The sequence below is a fragment of the Cynara cardunculus genome, assembly GCF_001531365.2.
Source record: "Cynara cardunculus var. scolymus isolate 2C chromosome LG 7, CcrdV1, whole genome shotgun sequence".
Classification (NCBI taxonomy): Eukaryota; Viridiplantae; Streptophyta; class Magnoliopsida; order Asterales; family Asteraceae; genus Cynara; species Cynara cardunculus.
Genome location: NC_037534.1, coordinates 8,329,046 through 8,347,688, shown reverse-complemented (window position 1 = coordinate 8,347,688; position 18,643 = coordinate 8,329,046). Strand labels below are relative to the sequence as shown.

At 37.6% G+C, this 18,643-nt stretch overlaps 1 protein-coding gene across 2 annotated transcripts; it reads right to left on the bottom strand.

Moving 5' to 3' along the window:
• On the bottom strand, window positions 1-17,976 carry LOC112515286 (cycloartenol Synthase). 2 transcript variants are annotated; one of them, XM_025122006.1, is made up of 20 exons: window positions 17,813-17,976; window positions 17,600-17,639; window positions 16,691-16,899; window positions 14,838-15,023; window positions 14,512-14,601; window positions 14,110-14,304; window positions 13,947-14,031; window positions 12,707-12,873; window positions 10,002-10,190; window positions 9,501-9,614; window positions 9,193-9,315; window positions 8,969-9,091; window positions 8,796-8,894; window positions 8,001-8,057; window positions 6,804-6,850; window positions 6,566-6,709; window positions 6,183-6,360; window positions 5,986-6,066; window positions 681-764; window positions 211-327 (listed from the first exon to the last, which is right to left on the bottom strand). In XM_025122006.1, exons 3-20 carry the CDS (start codon window positions 16,886-16,888, stop codon window positions 211-213), a joined length of 2,277 nt encoding a protein of 758 aa, XP_024977774.1. In that variant the 5' UTR covers window positions 16,889-16,899; window positions 17,600-17,639; window positions 17,813-17,976. The 2 variants fall into 2 exon arrangements, with proteins under 2 accessions (XP_024977772.1, XP_024977774.1); XM_025122004.1 differs by lacking the exon at window positions 17,600-17,639 and having other exon boundaries at window positions 1-327; window positions 17,813-17,975.
• Between the last annotated feature and the right edge of the window lie 667 nt (window positions 17,977-18,643).

Below are 18,643 nucleotides of genomic sequence, written 5' to 3'. Positions count from 1 at the left end.
TAAGCTAGAAACTAAACAAAACTTTATTGCATTTGATACATTTTTCCCATTCAAGAATCCATAAGAGCAGCAAAGATAGCAGCTAAGCCTATAAATCTTGGGCCACAAGTTGAAGATTGATGAAATAGAACAATCGGAACTACCCTTTCAGATTACTCAAGGCAAACAAAGAAAGATTTGAATGAATGGAGGATTAGTGTGAAAGTAAATTTAACATGGTGCCTGAAGCACTCGACAGCGGTATTCTCCTAATGCCCAAATAGGGAAGATGTTTCTGTATGCAGCATACGTAATCATGCAGTTCCTGTTAAAAACCCCCATGATCTCCTGAAAGAATAACAAATAAGAAGCAAGTCAACAGTGTTGTTGTTTCTTTATCATACAGCCAATTTTTAGCTTCCGTTATACGTTGTACAAATGAGCATCAAAGCTTTGTGATGGGATATAGATAAGGTCGTTCACATAGTCTCCCACTTACGTGCTTTACTATGTAATATAAGATATCTCCAAGTGATCCAGTAAAATAAATTGGTTGAGTTAACGGCACCTGGCCTCTGAGTTCAATATGTATTTACAAAATTCCCGAAATTGTACTCTTTGTATTAAAATCTAAATGTGCAATCACATGTAGATATATCTTTAACGATTTTGCCAGACACAATCAAAATGACATGAGATACCTGTTGTGGGAAATCTCCGTTTTCCATCTGAGAGTTAATCAATACTCTTGCCGCATGGTGCAATGGCGTTGGATCTCTCTTGGCCTGAAAAAAGTTTAAAACTTGAATAACGTCCTAGAAAAGTTTACACTAAGGGGGTGTTTGGGATTGCTTATCTGAAACAACTTATGACTTTTCTATAAAAGCACTTATTAACTTATGATAAGTCAGAAGTGTTTAACTTCTTAAAAAACTCCTTATTACCGGTTTGACACCGGTATAAGTTGTTTACCCAAACACTCAAAAGTGCTTATTACCGATGCCACACCGGAATAAGTCAATAAGTTGTTTTCCCAAACACCCCCTAAAACGCTCAATCAATTATTCATTGCTGTACTTTAAAAAAAAATTAGTATAAAATCAGTTTCCCATTAGTTCTTGGAACTTGAATAACTTCTGGGACAAGTTTATAGTAACTTCTATCAATTTCTCAATTATGCATTGTTGTACCTTTTTATAGGCTTATGAGTACAGTTTTATGTTATTTCAGTATTTTTATCTCATCCCATCAGATCCACTATCGTACAACATATAATCAATTTCTTTTATGGTATTAAGCCTTTAGTCTAGGACTTGGGCCGAACACATCAGAGTTTTGCTTCTGCAACTAGATTTGGGCGAATGGTGATTCTTCATTGTTCTCACTAATTTGTTCAATGTATTTTACATTCAAGTTATTATTAAGGTTTGCAATAATGCTATCATTTGCAGCTAATATGATTGGAATTGTAGCAGATGTCAGGATTGCATTATTGCGTGGTAAACTTGAAGAGAATTTAGTTGCAAATTCCATCGGGATATGAAAAAAATGTGGCTGCCCATACTGTGTATAAGCCTAAAATGGCATTTCATGGCCCTAAGCAATCACCAGATATATGCTTTGGAAAATATGCAAAAGTTATGTCAGCCATGGATTGCAAACAATGTCAAAGGGATCATAGATTGTTCATTAAACATTCTTGTTCTACGTTAATGACATGATTGTGACCGCAAGCGACATTAAGGATTAACAGATTCTACAGCAAGGAGTTTGAGATCAAAGCATTAGGGAGACTAAAATAGCTCCTTTCGTATTGAGAAGAGAATTTTTACTTGTCAACAAAATTATGACAACACTGGCCAGACTACATGCAAATCAGCATTGATCCTAGTCTTGAACTTGTTACGGTATCAAGAAATGTATCAACATATGGTAGGAAGCCTAACTTATATGTCTCATACATGACTATTTAGCTTATTCAATTACTTTGATTAGCCATTATGCAAGGTCCCTCTACAAGCATCATATAGAGTCCTATGATATCTCATGGAACCATAGGGTTGATACTTAAGGATACAATCATTAGTTGATGAAAGATCAACTTCGTGGTATTGCAACTCTGTTGGTGGAATTTGATTGTATACTTGTATGATGATTTTTTATGTTATTTGCGTTACAAATATTTATCACCTGTAGGCCCCAGGAGTATACAGGAAACTTTCCTATACCATTTAAAATACTTATATTGTCATGGTACCAAAGCACAGTCGACATCACAAGTTGATTTCCAAGGTCTCATCTCCAAACAGCTTCATCAGAAGCGGCTTTCATATGGCTTCGTCAATTTTCTTCTTCAATGGACAGTCATTTCTAGTCGATCTCTTTCAATCATTGATCGACAATCACTCGATTTCTTCATTAAGTCATCAATAGTTGACTTCTATAACCCCGATTGAACCATTTAATTTGAACGGTTTCGAATTTTTCCCGGATCTTAAATTGAACAACTTGCGGTTCTTTTTGCCACGGCTCACCGTCAACTGTTGTCACCGCCTGCAAGCATTGGATTTCTCTTTCTGTATCTATAGTTGAATCATTCATGTTTATAGGTATTATTATTTGCTCATGTTTCTAAGTATTACTTGGGATCAACACTGTCTAACTCAAATGGCAGGACAAAATAACATCACAACCCAAGTTCTACTTCTACAAGTCATCTCGACCCACAGAGGGAGATACAGTTGCTCAAACTGAACATCTGAGCTCCATTACCTCTCACAAACTCAATGGAGGAAACTTCATATAATGGTTACAATCAGTAAAAATATACGTCTAAGGCAAGAGCAAGTTCGGTTATCTCTCAACTACTGTGATTAGGCCAAGGGAAGGTGAAGAAGGGTACCAGAAGTGGGCAGAAGAGAATTCCATGATTGTCATTGGTTGGTTAATTTGATGGAACCAAATGTCAGAAAGACGTACTAGTTCTTACCATCAGTAGTTGATGTATCATGTATGGACAACGGTGCAAGAAACTTATTCTGATCTTGGGCTGTTGGCAATGCTGACCAACTATTCGAAATCAAGAGTCGTCTATGGAAGGCTAAACAAGGCCACAAAAAGTATAACTCAGTACCATACCAACCTTAAAATCTTATGCTAGGATATTAGACAATTAAGTGTGACATATATATATATATATATATATATAATTATATTAGAGGGTCTAGAGTGTAAATGTATCTCTTATATATATCCCAGATTGTAATCATGATTTACATATACAATACACAAATTACCAAGTTTATCTTGGTATCAGAGCCGGCCCTAGACACCCTACAGTTGCCGCCCTACAGTTACCGACCACCCTCTGCCATCACAAGGCAACTCTAAAGCTATTGCACCTGTCTTCTACCCTGCGGCTACCGCACCTTCTGCCAACCACCTTCTACCATCACAAGGCAACCCTAAAACTACTGCACCCGTCTTCTACCCTACAGCTGCCGTAGCTTCTGTCCAATGATAACTGTTGCAGCTTTCACTCCAACCGAGAAAACCACCCATAGCTCCCACAACTTTGGCTTCACTTTATCACCAAACAACTATGGCTATTGGAAGGCAATGATTCAACCGTTCCTTGTTACAAGCAACCTGTTCGGCTATGTTGATGGCACCATTCCCTGTCCACCGCTGACTATCTCATCATCATCATCATCTGGAAAAGATACCGACGGCACCACAGTGCCGCCGCCACAACCGCATCCTAACTACACAACATGGGTTTCCAATGATGCACATATACGGATGTTGATTATTTCTACAATCTCTGAGGCGTTGTTCCAACATGTTCAAGGACTTACCTCCCGTGATCTTTGGCTGTCTCTTGAACGTGCTTACGCTCCTCACACATCATCTAGGGAATACACCCTAAAAACTTAGCTTCTTAAATTAGAGATGAAGCCTGCTGAAACCTCCTCCACATACCTGATCAGGGCTCAGAAATATGTCGATGCTCTCGCCAATATAGGCGAACCAATGAAAGAAAAAGATTTGGTGATGTTGGTTATCTCGGGTCTTAGAGAAGAATACAACAAGCTGAAGTCAACACTCCTTGGTCTCCAATTCCCAACCGCCTTTGCAGAACTTCATGGCCTGTTATCAGACCATGACTATATGATCAAGAAATCTGCAACTGACATCTCTCCGCCTCAAGCATTCACGACTGTTACGAATAACCGCAACTCAGCTGCTCCTGGTGCCATCTCATCCACTCCTCAACTGGATCAACTTCAAGCTATTCAGCTATTTCTGTCACAACTTGGTCTTCAAGTTCAGCCTGTTAATAAACAGCCTGCACAGGCCTTTAACACCAACAGATATGGGAATAACCGTGGCCGTGGACGTGATTCTAGATGCGGACGAGGAAACTACAACAACAAAAGTCAAGAAGGAGGTAACCATAATCAATTTAGTTGGGCTTCTAATCAAAACACTGTTTTTGGCACATGCAACAGGTGTGGGATTGGTCATATCCCGTCTCATTGCCCCAATTGCGACCCTGCTCCTATGAGGACAAGACAACCACCTTCTACCAACTTTACAGATTACCGGTCACAAGCTTGGCTTCCGGATACGAGCTCTAGCCATCATGTTGCACCGGACCTATCTAGCTTCGATAACTCTGAGGCCTACTACGGTGAGGACAACCTTCACGTTGGCAATGGTAAGGGTTTACCCATTCTACACATTGGTTCCTCACAACTTTATTCACCAAACAAAACCTATTCCCTTAAAGACATACTACACGTACTTGACATAAAACAAAACTTACGTTCTGTTCAAAATTTTTGTTTTGATAATCATGTGTACTTTGAATTTCACTCTACTTTCTTTGTTGTGAAGGACAAGTTCACACACACTATCCTCCTCACGGGTCCAAGTAATGGTGGTCTCTACTCCTTCTGTCCTCCTCAACCTCAACCTGTTCAGAAAATGTCGTTTTCTATCGCACGTGCCTCTTCCACCACATGGCACCAAAGACTTAGACATCCACATCCACAGCTTTTGAAGTCCATGTTGTCTAAATATCATTTACCTTTACAAAATAAGTGTGCTAGTACTTTTTGTGATTCATATTTTGTTGGCAAATCGTCTAAACTTCATTTGTTACCATCTACTTATAAAAGTTCACACATTTTGGATTTAGTTTTCTGTGATGTATGAGGCCCCGCTCCTGCTCCTTCTTTTGATGGTCAAAATTATTTCATCATTACTCCAGATTTATTTGGATTTTTTCATTAAAACTAAATATGATGTTTATGCCACTTTTAAACAATTCCATGCGATGGTTGAAAGGCATTTTCAAACCAAACTGAAATCTGTCCAAACAGACTAGGGACGCGAGTTTCGGAATCTCCCAATTCTTCTCTCCTCTCGGCATCACCCATCGCCTCTCATGTCCACATACAAGCGAACAAAATGGCTTTGTTAAACGAAGACATCGACATGCTGTTGAAACCGATCTTACTTTACTTGCTCAATCCCATGTTGTCTAAATATCATTTACCTTTACAAACTTGTCAGGCCACTATGATTATGTGAGTCATTCTCATTTTAGAAAATTTCCTTTTACCCCTTGTTGATATAGAGTCCATGAAACATAATCCTTATACTTTTTATTTTATTATACAATAACCCACTATATGTGTTATTTTAGTAATAGATTTCGTTTATAATTTTGAATTTAATCATAATGATTTTTTAGTTTATCTTATTTTATATTTAGAGTTTCCAAAGTAAGCAATTACTCTAAACTGAGGGGTATGACGGTCATTTTTACTCTGTCAGCACTTGTTACGAATAATTAATAAACAATAATTCCGAGTCAGCACTTATCATAATCAGATCTCTTATCTCAAACAGACCTCTTATTTCGGTTAGCACTTACCCACAAATGTTGGTAAACAGCCCATAAAATAGTAAAGATTGACAGTGGATTTGGATGCATACCTGCTCAGCATCAATGAGAGCTAGCATAGCCCAACCTGTATTTACCACGTGAGAGCGATTTCCCTCGAGATTGGTATACACCTGTATGGAAAACATTAACACATTAATGCAAGCATGAAACGAGTGCGAGTCATCAGTTTTGGTACATGTGATTCAGTAAAACATAAATGTCATATTAACTGAATTTCTATTCTGACCTTGTTCTGACAAGAGAGATAGCTCTCCCCCCATCCGCCCGAAGCAAGTTGTTTAGACAATAAAAAGTTACAAGCCTTGCGAATGCTAGAGCAGTTAGAGAAGTTCCTTCCAGCAGCCACTAACCCTTTGACTCCAAACCATGTGCCATAGGTGAAGCAAACTGCCCACGAGCCATACCTAATGAGCATTTTCCAATATGTTACAATCAATTCTAGATTGAATCAAATGTGCATAAATTTGGCCGGAAATATACATTTCCTGTGCATAAACTGTGTATTGACAATCAAATGAGTGACAAAGGCAGCATGCACAAAGTACAGCAACACAGACAAAATAATGCACATAGGATCCTGTCATTGCGATTATATAATGCAAAACAAACCATGAACCATCTGATGCCTGGATTTTCTCAATGAATGAAGCAGATTTATCAATACAACGTTGTACTTCTTCTCTCCTATGCCCAGGGTACAATCTCTTAAATGCCACCAGAGCTTGAATTGCAGCCGAGGTACACTCTACATATCTGAAAGATCGTAGTGTCGGTAAACAGGCACAAAGATCCACAGCATACAAATAAAATAGATAAAAGATTTGCAAAAGAGGTCCTGATATCTTACGGGTAATCTATAACAATGTCACCAAAAGTTTCAGCAGGATTGACCAACTGAAAGTGAGGTTATAAAGACAAATAGAAATGTCAGATTACATCTAAATGATATTAAAATTATGTCACACTATGACTGGCAATTTTGAACATTGGGAAATGAGGTGTGTATATGTGTACGTATGGGAAGATTAGTCTAAAACCGAACAAGTAAATAAACAAGTGATCAACACAGTTATTACGATGCCCAAAGGTTATGTGTCTAAAATGAGAATTAGAATATTCGAAATAAATAGAACTAGTCCGTCATAGAAATCCTCAATGTCAAGCTCAACATCTACAAAAGGTACTCCTTCTATCTCAGGTCTATCAAGGATATATTTGTAACTGGCTTTGTCAACTTGTGTCCTTTCTCTATACCTCAGGTGTAAGCAGCATCTTTTTCCTTTTAATTTAAATTTTCAACCCTAATATCTACTTTGTAGGTTATGAATGTTTCTCTTTCTTAAATATTCTAAATTGTAATTGCGTGAATTTTCATCTCTTTTTTTTCTTACAAACAACCACAATTATCACTTTGCTTCCACAATCTCATATCCCACATTTCAGAGACAAGGTCAAAGCCACATATTGTGTCAACCCATCCCTGAAGTACTTACAGGACATAAGGGGTCCACATTAACAGAAAAGTAGGCCCCCACTTTGAATTGAATACCAACTCATCATATAGAGTGGTCATGCATCCATGAGAAAAGTGTCTTTTGGAGAGACCAGATGCGGTCTTAGCTGCCTCTCAAGGACTCCAGGAGCACCCAGTTATGGAGTTCGGTTCGAGTGTGGTAGAAAACCTGCTTCTCAGTTCCAAAAACATCCATTGGTTTATAAGAAGCAGTGAACATAATTGAGAATACAACACATTAATCAACTTGGTCATTGCATTTCCACACTGTTATGATTTTCCCCCTTCACTGCTATGATGAGTATTTTCTAATTGTAAAAGAAAATATAACGACAATTCGACTTGTGTGTTAAATCCATTATTCTTAGATGAAACAGTGCCAAACAAAGTATTCATGACAGACCAGCTTACAATGAACCACCCAATCACAGTAGCAGAATTGTATATGAACAAGGTACAGCATTGCAGTGAGTATAATAACAATATACCATATGTTTACAGTCGATAATCTAATAAAAATTGCACGGGTACCTCTAACCAGCTGTAGGATCTAGTCAGTTCATATGTAGCAAAACTACCATTAGCATTCTGCAATGAAGAAAAGGAAAGAACTCAGAGATTCAGAATGTTTAGATCCATATTTTGTCAAAAAGTTTAACAGCCAAAAACAAAGATGCCCATGGTCGAGCAAGAGTTGCCATACAGAGCACATACACACCCTCACACCAGCAGGGGGCAAGCAAGAACCAATTTTCACAATCTGCATCACTTTGTTTTACTAAAAGGAATCTAACGGTCAGTTTGGTGGCTCTTCCGCCTTCAATTCTTTGTGGTCAGAATCTTTTAGAAATCAAATTTCTAGTGTTCTCAAGTTAAGGCATTATGGACGTTGTGCTTCAACTTGAGGGGTGTTGTAAATTATAGCAGATTTAGGCTTACTCTTACAAGCTCAAAGTTATATTTGGGATATTATTCTTACTTATATTACGACTATTTTACTTCCACTTCAAGCTTCATTGTACATCATAGTCATATCATATACTTGAAGACTCTAACAACATAACACATCTTTGTCAAACCCTAGTTTGTATCACATAAAATGCTCATATATTCGTTCTAAATTCTTCTCAAGTTCATATCTAAAATATGTCACTTAATGTTCTATTTTGGAGAGCCAACTCTCTTTTGGCAACTGCAATGAAACAGTGGCCAGACTTGTCAGAAACTGAGGTGAAATACTGGTTGATATGGGAAGCAAGAAGTGGCATTATGTTGCAAGCAACGCGCTTATAAACGTGAATGACTGATTACTACAACCAGAATTACCTGTAAAGATAGAATAACATTGACGGCATCATACAGCCGCTTTGCATCCAAGGGCTCGTCAACGATTTCTGATGGCAATTTTGAAAGCATGAGTACAGCCTAAATTTAAAGAAAAAAAGCATGTTAATGGTTAAAAACTGGAAGCACTAGGATGGAGTGTAATAGATAGTTGCCTTTAGCCCTTCTGCGGTACAATCTGAAATGGGCCATCCGTGATCTGCAGTTGAGAAAGGCCAAGCACCTTTTGAAATATGACGATACCAATAATCAAGATCGCCAGGGCAGTTATCTGACACCTTTAAGCGAAAGGAAGCAATTAAAAAGAAGCAAGGATAACTACTTTGAATGTCATGTGACCAAGGATAAAAGTTTGCAATCAGGGAAACTGCGGTTTCACCTGTGTCTTCTTTATGAACATGTGTCCTTTTTTTAGTGTTGGCCCAAATTCTTCAATGAGGTTTGTAGAAATAATAGCTTGAATGGCGAAAGCGGTATCCCATAGTTGACTACCATTATAACCCTGCATTAAATGAGTACTTGTATGATGAGATTCCATTTACCCCCTCATGGTAGTTTGTGTAGACAAAGAAGAGATTTCATATAAATGATTGCATGATGTGAAGTCACCCAGAAGTTGATAATTTGGTGCCCTACATAGTGACAAACCAAATCACTTAAAGCACCTAAGATTGTTAAGTGTCATACCTGCATTTTCATGCCATCTTCAGCAAGCCACAGATAATCATGTATTCTTGGGAGGTGCAACTTGAAAGCCTCTGAGTTTGGATCTTCTGCCCAGCAGCAGAGCATATTTAACACCTGAATAAAAGATTTATGTTTAGAAAGATAAGGCTTTGGATGTATCAAAATCATGAACCCACAGTTATTTTCAAAATAAAGATTAGAGTATCATCATAGTGCAGGAAGGGGGGCAACAGGAATGATTTAATCAGGAGATTGTAGGAAGAAATAACATCTATAGTCCCAGTTTCTATCCATGCCATTCAAGAATGATGCAAAACCATCTTGTTACTGATTGTAACAATCTATATCACTTTTTGCACCAACTTGAACAAAACACCCTTACATCTAGTTTTCACTTTTAGTAGTGGGTACATATTAAAATGCCAGCATCGGTAAAACATAGATAGATATGTGATATGTCATAACATAAATTAAAGAAACTCAAGGGACATAGTTGTTTACTTTGTTTACTGGCCCTATACATATATAGCGAGTGTTATCATCCTCATAATGGATATGTTCCATCACAGTGCAAAGAGCCTTCTCTCTCAACTTCTTCCCAGGCCATCTCATGAGTATAGGCTCCACAAACTTGTCAAGAGTTGCCCAAAGTATGTCCTGTATGAGTGGGTGTGGGTAGTAAAGATCTTCCTGCAAATAAGTAAGATGCATTATTTAAAAATAGCTTCATGGTAACAAGTGAAACAGAATTTATCATCCTTATTGGAGTCCTGAACAAAATAAAACAGATATCAACAATATCGTTAATCATGACAGTCAGTCATTGACAGCACAATGCAAAATGCAATCTCCCTTGATCTGGAAAACATCAAAAGCAGTTACCTACTGACCTGAGGTATGAGGGTTGGGTATGGCATGATGAGCCCAAGGGCCTTGGGCTTGGGTCTCAGGTCTGAAGCAGTATGTTCCTAAAAAGCATGGCAGGTCTTAAATCTTAATCAAGTTGAGCTCCTTCTCACTAAACTAAACACTTAAAATGGAAGCAACGTGTGTTGCGCTCCCTTAAGTCAAGAAACCTGATTCGACTCCAGTTAGGCCAGCTTCATATGAAGTGGCTTGTGACAATAGTAACACTTATCTCATATAAGCCTATACAGACCATGCTTGTACTCCAGCATCTGTTACATCAATTAATGAATCGTCAACTAGATCATCTGCTAAGTCATGCTCCTAGTTCCGCTATCTAGCCTAATAAATCCTACAAGAAGCTTTGGACTCCATAAACATCTCTAGAAAGCAATGATTAGATAGATTGAATCTTTTTATCCGAGCATAGGCTAACCCTCCCCCCCCCCACAACATCAAATAAAAAACGAGGGTCACAACATGAGGTTTGTCCTAGCTACTACAGAATCTGAAAGTCAATAATTAAGAAACCGGGGGATATCACTCCTCAAACTCATCTACTAGCTTATTGGGGGCACATAATTCACAAGGACAGAGCAATCAGCCTATGTGCACATGAGGAGTATGGTTGAGAGACTAGGTAAGCATTGGACGTAGTAGAACGTTTTATAGGCGATGCTGCAATAGCCAAATGAAAACTTTAGCAATTTAACATCATTGCAATAACATTGATGTCAGGCTGTATAGCTCCCCGTAAAAAGCATACAAAATATCATTGTTCACTACGTGTCTGCCAATCTGGAGTTGAATTTATAGAAGATAGAGGATGGTGTTGGTTGGTCAGCCTCCTTCGTAAGTGATGTCCAATGAAAATCAATGAGTAGGTCTAAAATAGGTCCAACTTTTTTCGTTCAATTGAATTTCTAATTGCACATTCATGCAAGACCCTTACCCTATCATCTAGCATGATTACTACACAGGAATATGATACTAAAATATGAATCAAATCAATCGGAGATTCCCTAATAATAAACAATGGCAATCTAACTACTCAAGAAAACACCGACACTTCACATCCAAAAGGGTTATCAGAAAATAGTACGGAATTTTCATACCAGTTTTTTTTATTAGGGTTGATTATCTAAAGTTGTGGCTCTTTTACCATTTAAAAATAAATTTTCAAATCTAAGTCCACTAACTAAAGCACCGCTATATAGATACAATAATTTGCCACAAACTGAGAAATAAATAACCCAGACGAAATCCAAAGAAGTATCAAAAATGTAGAATGACATAACGCCTATATCTAAACACCAAATACTTGAAAGGGGGACAGAAAGTAAGGCAAGCAAGTCCAACACTCCTGGAAACATAGACTCTCTTTGCAGAAGGATCAATCAGTTTAGGCCATATAAGTCCGCACTCAAGTATAGAAGGAACCATAACGACATTAGTCAAGGGAAGCCAATTGATCAAAAAACGAGTTACAGCATCCAATTTTTTCTTTACATGCACATGTTCAATAATGATTTCAATCATCAATGAAATTGCACCATTGATTCAAAAAGAGGTCAAACAAGGAACAGGAACAAGTCGAACCATAACAAAGGAAGTCTTAGAGAAAACAGAAATATGAAAAGAATATGATGATAAAGATACTAAGGATTGGTTTATCGAGTAAAATGTATTTCAGTATTTGTATTCGGAGCAGAACAAAGTTACCTTCTGTAATATTAGAAAGTAGATGCATCTTGCAGCATGTCATAAGATGAAAGTATGACACTTAATAGTGTCTTTCTTCTGTTTCCTGTTTTGGGTGGTTTTACTAGTATGATGATCTTGTAATACAAGGTGCAGAAAGACAAGTACACCATTCTGAATTTCGTAAACAATTAATTGAGATTGAAGATTAACATAACAAAAAACCAATTTGAGCTCTGAAATTAATATCACCTATAAGTGGCTGCTTGGAGAAAGATTATTCTAATTCCCAAAGGGTTTCTCTCAGCTGCCGCAAGGTTTACGACAAATAAGATATTTATCAACTGGGATTAAGTAATCAAACTACATCTAAGAAGTGTTCTATTTACCATTCCATTATATGCCATCATACGAGAAAAAAAATATAACTCTGTTATATTAAAGCATCTAACTATGATCGACTCAATAGTCTGACTAGAAATAACCAGGGACATTTACAAACTTCAGTCTGTGGTATGTGCTGTTGTGAACTAAATATCAAAGCATCATGAAAGCTGAGTATGTACATGAAAGTAAGCGAATGGAACAAGTATACAAACCTTAGCACAAAGGTTTCGTGCATCATTCCAATCTATGTCATGATAGGGGACAGTAAACAGCTCTTTTCTCAAGGCTAGAACTGTAGATGTGATAGGTCCAACAAACCTCTTCCCATATAAGTATGACATAGGCAGGTAAACCATTCGACAGTGACACCACATCCTACCTGAAATGTTGGGGTAATGGTTTAGTCAGATAGTAACTAACTTTTAGCATCTGATGAACCATATCAACATCACAATGCCAATAAAGCAGGAAACCTAGACATCCAATGATGAGCAGACTGAACTATCTATACATATTCATACTTACAAAGCCACGAGTCGATATACAAGCATCAAACTGATTGATGTTAAATAAATTCATCCATGAAACTTCATCTACATACTACATCAAGAATACATGTAAATATGTTGCTAATCATGCCGCTATGGTGGTGCAATAGCGGTTTGCTATCTTGGGAACAATAGCGATGGTAAAATAGCGGTCAGAATAGTGTTTCTGCTATTATTGCCACTAAATACCGCTATCTAGCGCTTATTTGGTTTCAAAATAGCGAATATAGCGGTGCTATAGCCGCTATTTGCTAAAAATGGCAGTTTTTTCACCTTTAGCTTCTTTGGTTCTTCCAAGTTCCACCACAAGGTTTTTTTGGTTCTTCCACTGTTTCACAAGGAAAACAGTCGACAGGTTTGCTAACCGGTCTTTTTTAACCTACAACTTCTGTTTAACGGTCAACGGGTTCAAGAATTATACAAACTCTTTTGCTATTTTGTCTGAGTAAAGCTTGACTTGTTTAAGTTGATGTTTTGATATTTAAACTGTATATTTTTTGTTGAATACATATACTATATAAAGTATTATATATACGTATATATATAATTCTAATTATTTTATGGACCGCTTTACCATCCGATAACCACTATATCAAATCACGGTTGTGACCACTATTTTGAATTTTGACGGTTGTAAAAGCATAGGGCTCAATCACATGGCTGTTACTTTGTTTAATCAGATAGATTTGTCTTCTTGCACCAGATCTGAGCTTTTAAGAATATTAGCCATACGCTATGAACGTGATTCATTTCCAAAAAACGAAAACATGACAAAAATAATAAAGTTTTTAGCAGTCAATTTACCACTAAACTGATGAAATATTTTGAATTGAAGAAACTAGAAGTAAGATTTACTACAAATTATATAATATTTGCATCATGATGACGAATACAAAGCACTCACCTGGATGCACCGGAAGGAAATATGGAAGGATCCACATCTCAGGGGGCATCGGATTATTTCCAGACCACTCAAATGCCCCAAGTACCTAATTTTAGCAAAATATAAGACGCATAGATAGGTAACATAGATTCAAATAAACAAGATCAGGGGCAAGTTGCTATACTGAAAGCCAGAACTTTCCCCAAGATGTTATTGAAGTAGCACCGCCATGGTCCAAGATCCACTTCCGCCCCTTCTCCATTGCCCCTTCTCCATCATTAGCTCCTTCACCCAGCAATCTCAAAGTAACATAGTTCAGGGCACTACCAAACATGGTGCTATGCCCCTCAATGTGTAGACCCCATCCACCGTCTCTATTCTAATTATGACATAAAAAATACAGAAGATATAAAAGGAAGTTCAAAACATAGGAGAAGCAACTACATTTATGCAGTTATCATAAGGCATATCCCAAATAAAGACAAACACTAAGCTATACATGTCCAGTGATTGTTGCCTAGAACTACAGTTACAGAAATATCATAAGGGCATATCCAAATAAAGAAAAACACTAAACTATACATGCCTGATGATTGTAAAGATAACGGCACATCTCCCGTTTGTGCTCTTTGGATAAGACTGCATTCAGTGCCCCAGTAATAGTTAGAGTAATAACCTGATTCATCAGATTAACTTGTACAGTCAGCATTTACATTGATTATTGATCACTTAAAGAAGGTAGCATCTGCAGATAAAATTTAAAGGCTTCCATGCTGACAACTGCAATATCTGGAAAGTTAAACTACAAGATACTTCTGGCAGCTGGCACTCTCACAGGGATGGAAATATTGTTTTTAACTTAAGACACTGTAGTACAAATGCTACAACTTGGTGAGAAAAGATAAGACTAACCAAACCAGGCAATAAAAACATAGGGCCTCCATAATCTCCTGGCCAATGTCCATCATCTGCTTGGAGGGTCGAATGGTAACCAATAGCTCTTCTTAATACATTGGTTACTTTATCTTCCGTAATATCTTCAGCATCTTTTATATTGACTTTTGGTGGGAAAACAGAGAGTGAGTTCTCCTTTGCGAACTACAATTTTTTTTTAAAAAAAAACAGAAAATAGTATTAGATGTCCAAGGATACATTAGAACAACCAAAAACAGAAGCTTAGAACCGAGAACAGAAGCTTATGGAATAAAAAAATCTAAATATTTCATCATCTGATGTCATGAAGGCATTTCAAGTTCAGTACTTCTGCCATTAACCAAACAAACACAATGTAGAATGGGTTAAGACACAGCAGTTACTAGCATAAGAAATATCTTGAAAATCCCCAAGAGGCAACAGAATACATATCTTATAAATATGGGAGGACAAAGTACATCTGTATGCCGTAGGGGAGAGAGAAACCTAACGGAACTGTGATTAAATGTATATCGATTATACATAACAACATGTGTATGTGGTGGCAATCATGCAGGGCCGTTACAAATTTTTTTGGAGGCCCTGTCACACCTACAACAAAAATATAGATCAACTGACGAGTAATAAATATAACAAGATACAAAAATTCATACCATATATTATATTAAAGTTCTTACAGTTTAAAACAACAAAAATGTTTTAAAAATACAAGGTAATATATGAAATTCACTTAAATAGACTCATTCTTACATTTATTTTTTTAATCAGGAATCACCAAATCAGCTAAAAGAGTTAAAGCCTGAAACGTTATGATTGGGCTAAAACATGTATAATTGGGATAGATGTTAGAACACAAGACTAAAACATGATTAGTTGGACCCACAAAATTTTGGGGGCACTTGTTCCGTATCTCATATTGGAACGCCCTGCGTTCATGCTTCCTTATGCCAAAGATATAAGAGATTAGCTGCTATCCTCATGTAAAGAACCACTAGAAATGACTTTTCTCCAAATTTTTTACTACAGCCAGACAAAAGCAGCCTTTTCTGGAACGGTTTCACCTACCATCAGAAGTTTCGTTTAGTTTAGAAAACTGTTGAAGAGAAAAGAACAAGTTAAACCATGTATGTGAGGGTTTTTCCTGACCAGAGCAAAAACCTAACTATTATCCTATAACTAACTAGCCTGGTTTAAACAAACAGGAAAGGCCTACGATAATTATCCAGTTGTAAACTAACAAGGATTTAAATGAACTTTACTTATGACATGCAAATTCACTCTTCTTTTCCTTTTTTGTCCATAGGCGTGCAAGGCAAAACACGTGCTAGCCAGGGATATTCAAGCCATAGGTCCACACCTAGATAAGGTAGAACAAGGCATGAATTGAGAGGATAGAATGCTGACACTAGAGGTAGGACCATATCATTCATTACTCGGTCATCTAATTCATTCATATGACTTGTACTTCGTATCTTTCGTCATTTGATCATATCTTGTCTTGTGCTGGGGTCACCAATCATGTAACTCAACATTTAGGCAATATGACTACCTTTTGACTAGAGAGACCAAAATGCAATGACCCCATACATGTAAATAGGAAATTATAACCTGCATTTTTCTAATCTCGTTCAATGGCAACAAGTACCAACACAACCTGCAGATATGTTCATATACATAGAATAAAAGTACTTTTATCTCCTATATGTGTTTGGATTTTTCAGATAAAACCAATGTAAAATCCTTGCATATCAATTAGAAATGGGTGTTTTTAAAAACACATTTTGTAACCTTATATCCGGCTCGTGTAACGGGTGGCATTCATTAAAATGTACCTGACTGCGCATAAGCAGATCTGAGCTGTGTTTTTTTTCGAACCGATTGTCATGAAAGGCCTGTCGAACTTTTTCGATATCAGCGAGTTCATCAAGGGAACCTAGCTTAGGATCAAATTCCCAAATTTGCCGGCCGACGTGATCGTTTGTCGTACGCAGCCATGGGCTCCCTCCCTCTGCGATCTTTAGTTTCCACATTGTTTACTCCACTGCCAAAATTATAAAAACAGTCAAATCACCATGATTTCAGTTTCATACTCAACAACACTAATAGAACCGAAAGAAATGCACAAATTCACACATTTTGGAACAAAATTGCAAGATCCTAGCACAATCGCATCTCGAAATCTGTACTCAAAGTAGATTATTTGCATTTGATTATCGATTTAATGGAAGAGAAATCAGAGCCAACTAAGGGGTTGTTTACCAAATTTCAAGTCCTGTACGGATAAAATTGGCGTTGGTATTTACTTTTTGTTTCTGAATCAACGGTCTGAATGAAAAAAAAATGACATATTTACCCCTCGGTATGAATCTTCCATATGGGTGCTATTATGGTGCTTCAAACAAAGCAGTAGAAATCAGTAGAAGCAAAATCGGTTTAGAAAAAATATGTACACAATAATACATTAGAAAGAAGATGTACAAAACAAAATTGACAAGTCTGATGATGAGTATTCTGAATCATTTTGTTGAAGCCAGATTCAGAAACTATAAGACCTTCATGCACAAAATGCAACAAGTTTAGCAACCAGTTGAAACTGAACTTTGGTACAATCTGCTTCCCTAACTTTAACTAATCGCATTTCTATATTTTACCAACGCTGCAAAAACAGAAGTTGGAGCAACAAACAAAAACAGCCCCTGAAAGAGATTTAAAAAGCAGAAGTTGGAGCTGGAGCAACAAACCTGCAGGCTACCTCACACTCACCTACGGTCATGCTATGCTCTGATCGAACAAGAAATCGAGTAGAAATTATAACAAGAAATCAATGTAGGCATCGAACAAGCAAAATCGAGTAGAACAATAACAAAATCTACAGTGAGTTGAAGAAATTGAAGCAAACTCGACGTATGAATCGAATCGAGAAAAATCGACAGTGGGTGGAAGAAAAATCGTACCTTTCAAGATATCGAGAGTGGAGAAATCGTTGCGTACGGTTGAAGGAGCGTCTTCGGAGAAATCGAGAGTTTAGTTCGGATTTGGAGTGGAGAGATCTCGTTGTCAGGTTCGATTTTTTTCAGATTTGGGTGGTAAAAATATCAGGGGTAGAGGTGGTTTTTTCTGGCTGAACTGAACTGGGACAACACACTTTACCCATCTTACCAGATAAGCCAAAGTGTCAATAAGCTGCTGTGAGAATAAGTTGTTCAACTCATTAATAAGCCTCAAAATAAGCCCCCTAGGACCTCTAGGAGTACCACTATTCTAAGAATGACTGCTACAGCTGCTATATATTAAAGATCCTTTTTTTCTAAAAATCCTTGAAGAATTAGGCTACTACAAGAGTAGCCCTTGTGCTCAACAAACGAATCCCAACAAGCCGAGTGCATCTCATTCAGCCGGGGGTCTGGATGGAGTGAATTCACCCAAAAACCTTCTCGGAACTTGTACTCAAGAAATTACCTATTTTGCATCAAGAAAGCATCGTAATCAAGAAATGAAGTTGGTTCTCTCCGGGACCGACCCGGCGACATGGGTCTTTGCCTAGGGCATCCACAGTCCAAGGGGCATCATTCATAGCCCAAGCTCGTTTATATCAGAGATTCGTCTCTTCGATCGACACCTATGACTGTATGACATCGAACGCCTCTTTGATTGACACCTCGAGTAGACCAATAATCAAACGCAGAAACGCTTCCCTAATTCCCTTCGACCTTCCCTCCCGACTCCTGGTGGCGGAACACTATAGGGGCTTTTGGGGGCCATGTCGCGCCGGTTTTTTTACTGAA

Bases quoted from the DNA above. Each gene is read 5' to 3' on its own strand.
- LOC112515286 (XM_025122006.1), bottom strand. From the start codon at position 16,888: ATGTGGAAACTAAAGATCGCAGAGGGAGGGAGCCCATGGCTGCGTACG. The intron at 12,874-13,946 runs GTGAGTGCTTTG...CCAACATTTCAG, and splicing joins TTTCCTTCCGGTGCATCCAG to GTAGGATGTGGTGTCACTGT. The intron at 6,361-6,565 runs GTTTGTTTTGCA...AATGCTCATTAG, and splicing joins CAGGCATCAGATGGTTCATG to GTATGGCTCGTGGGCAGTTT.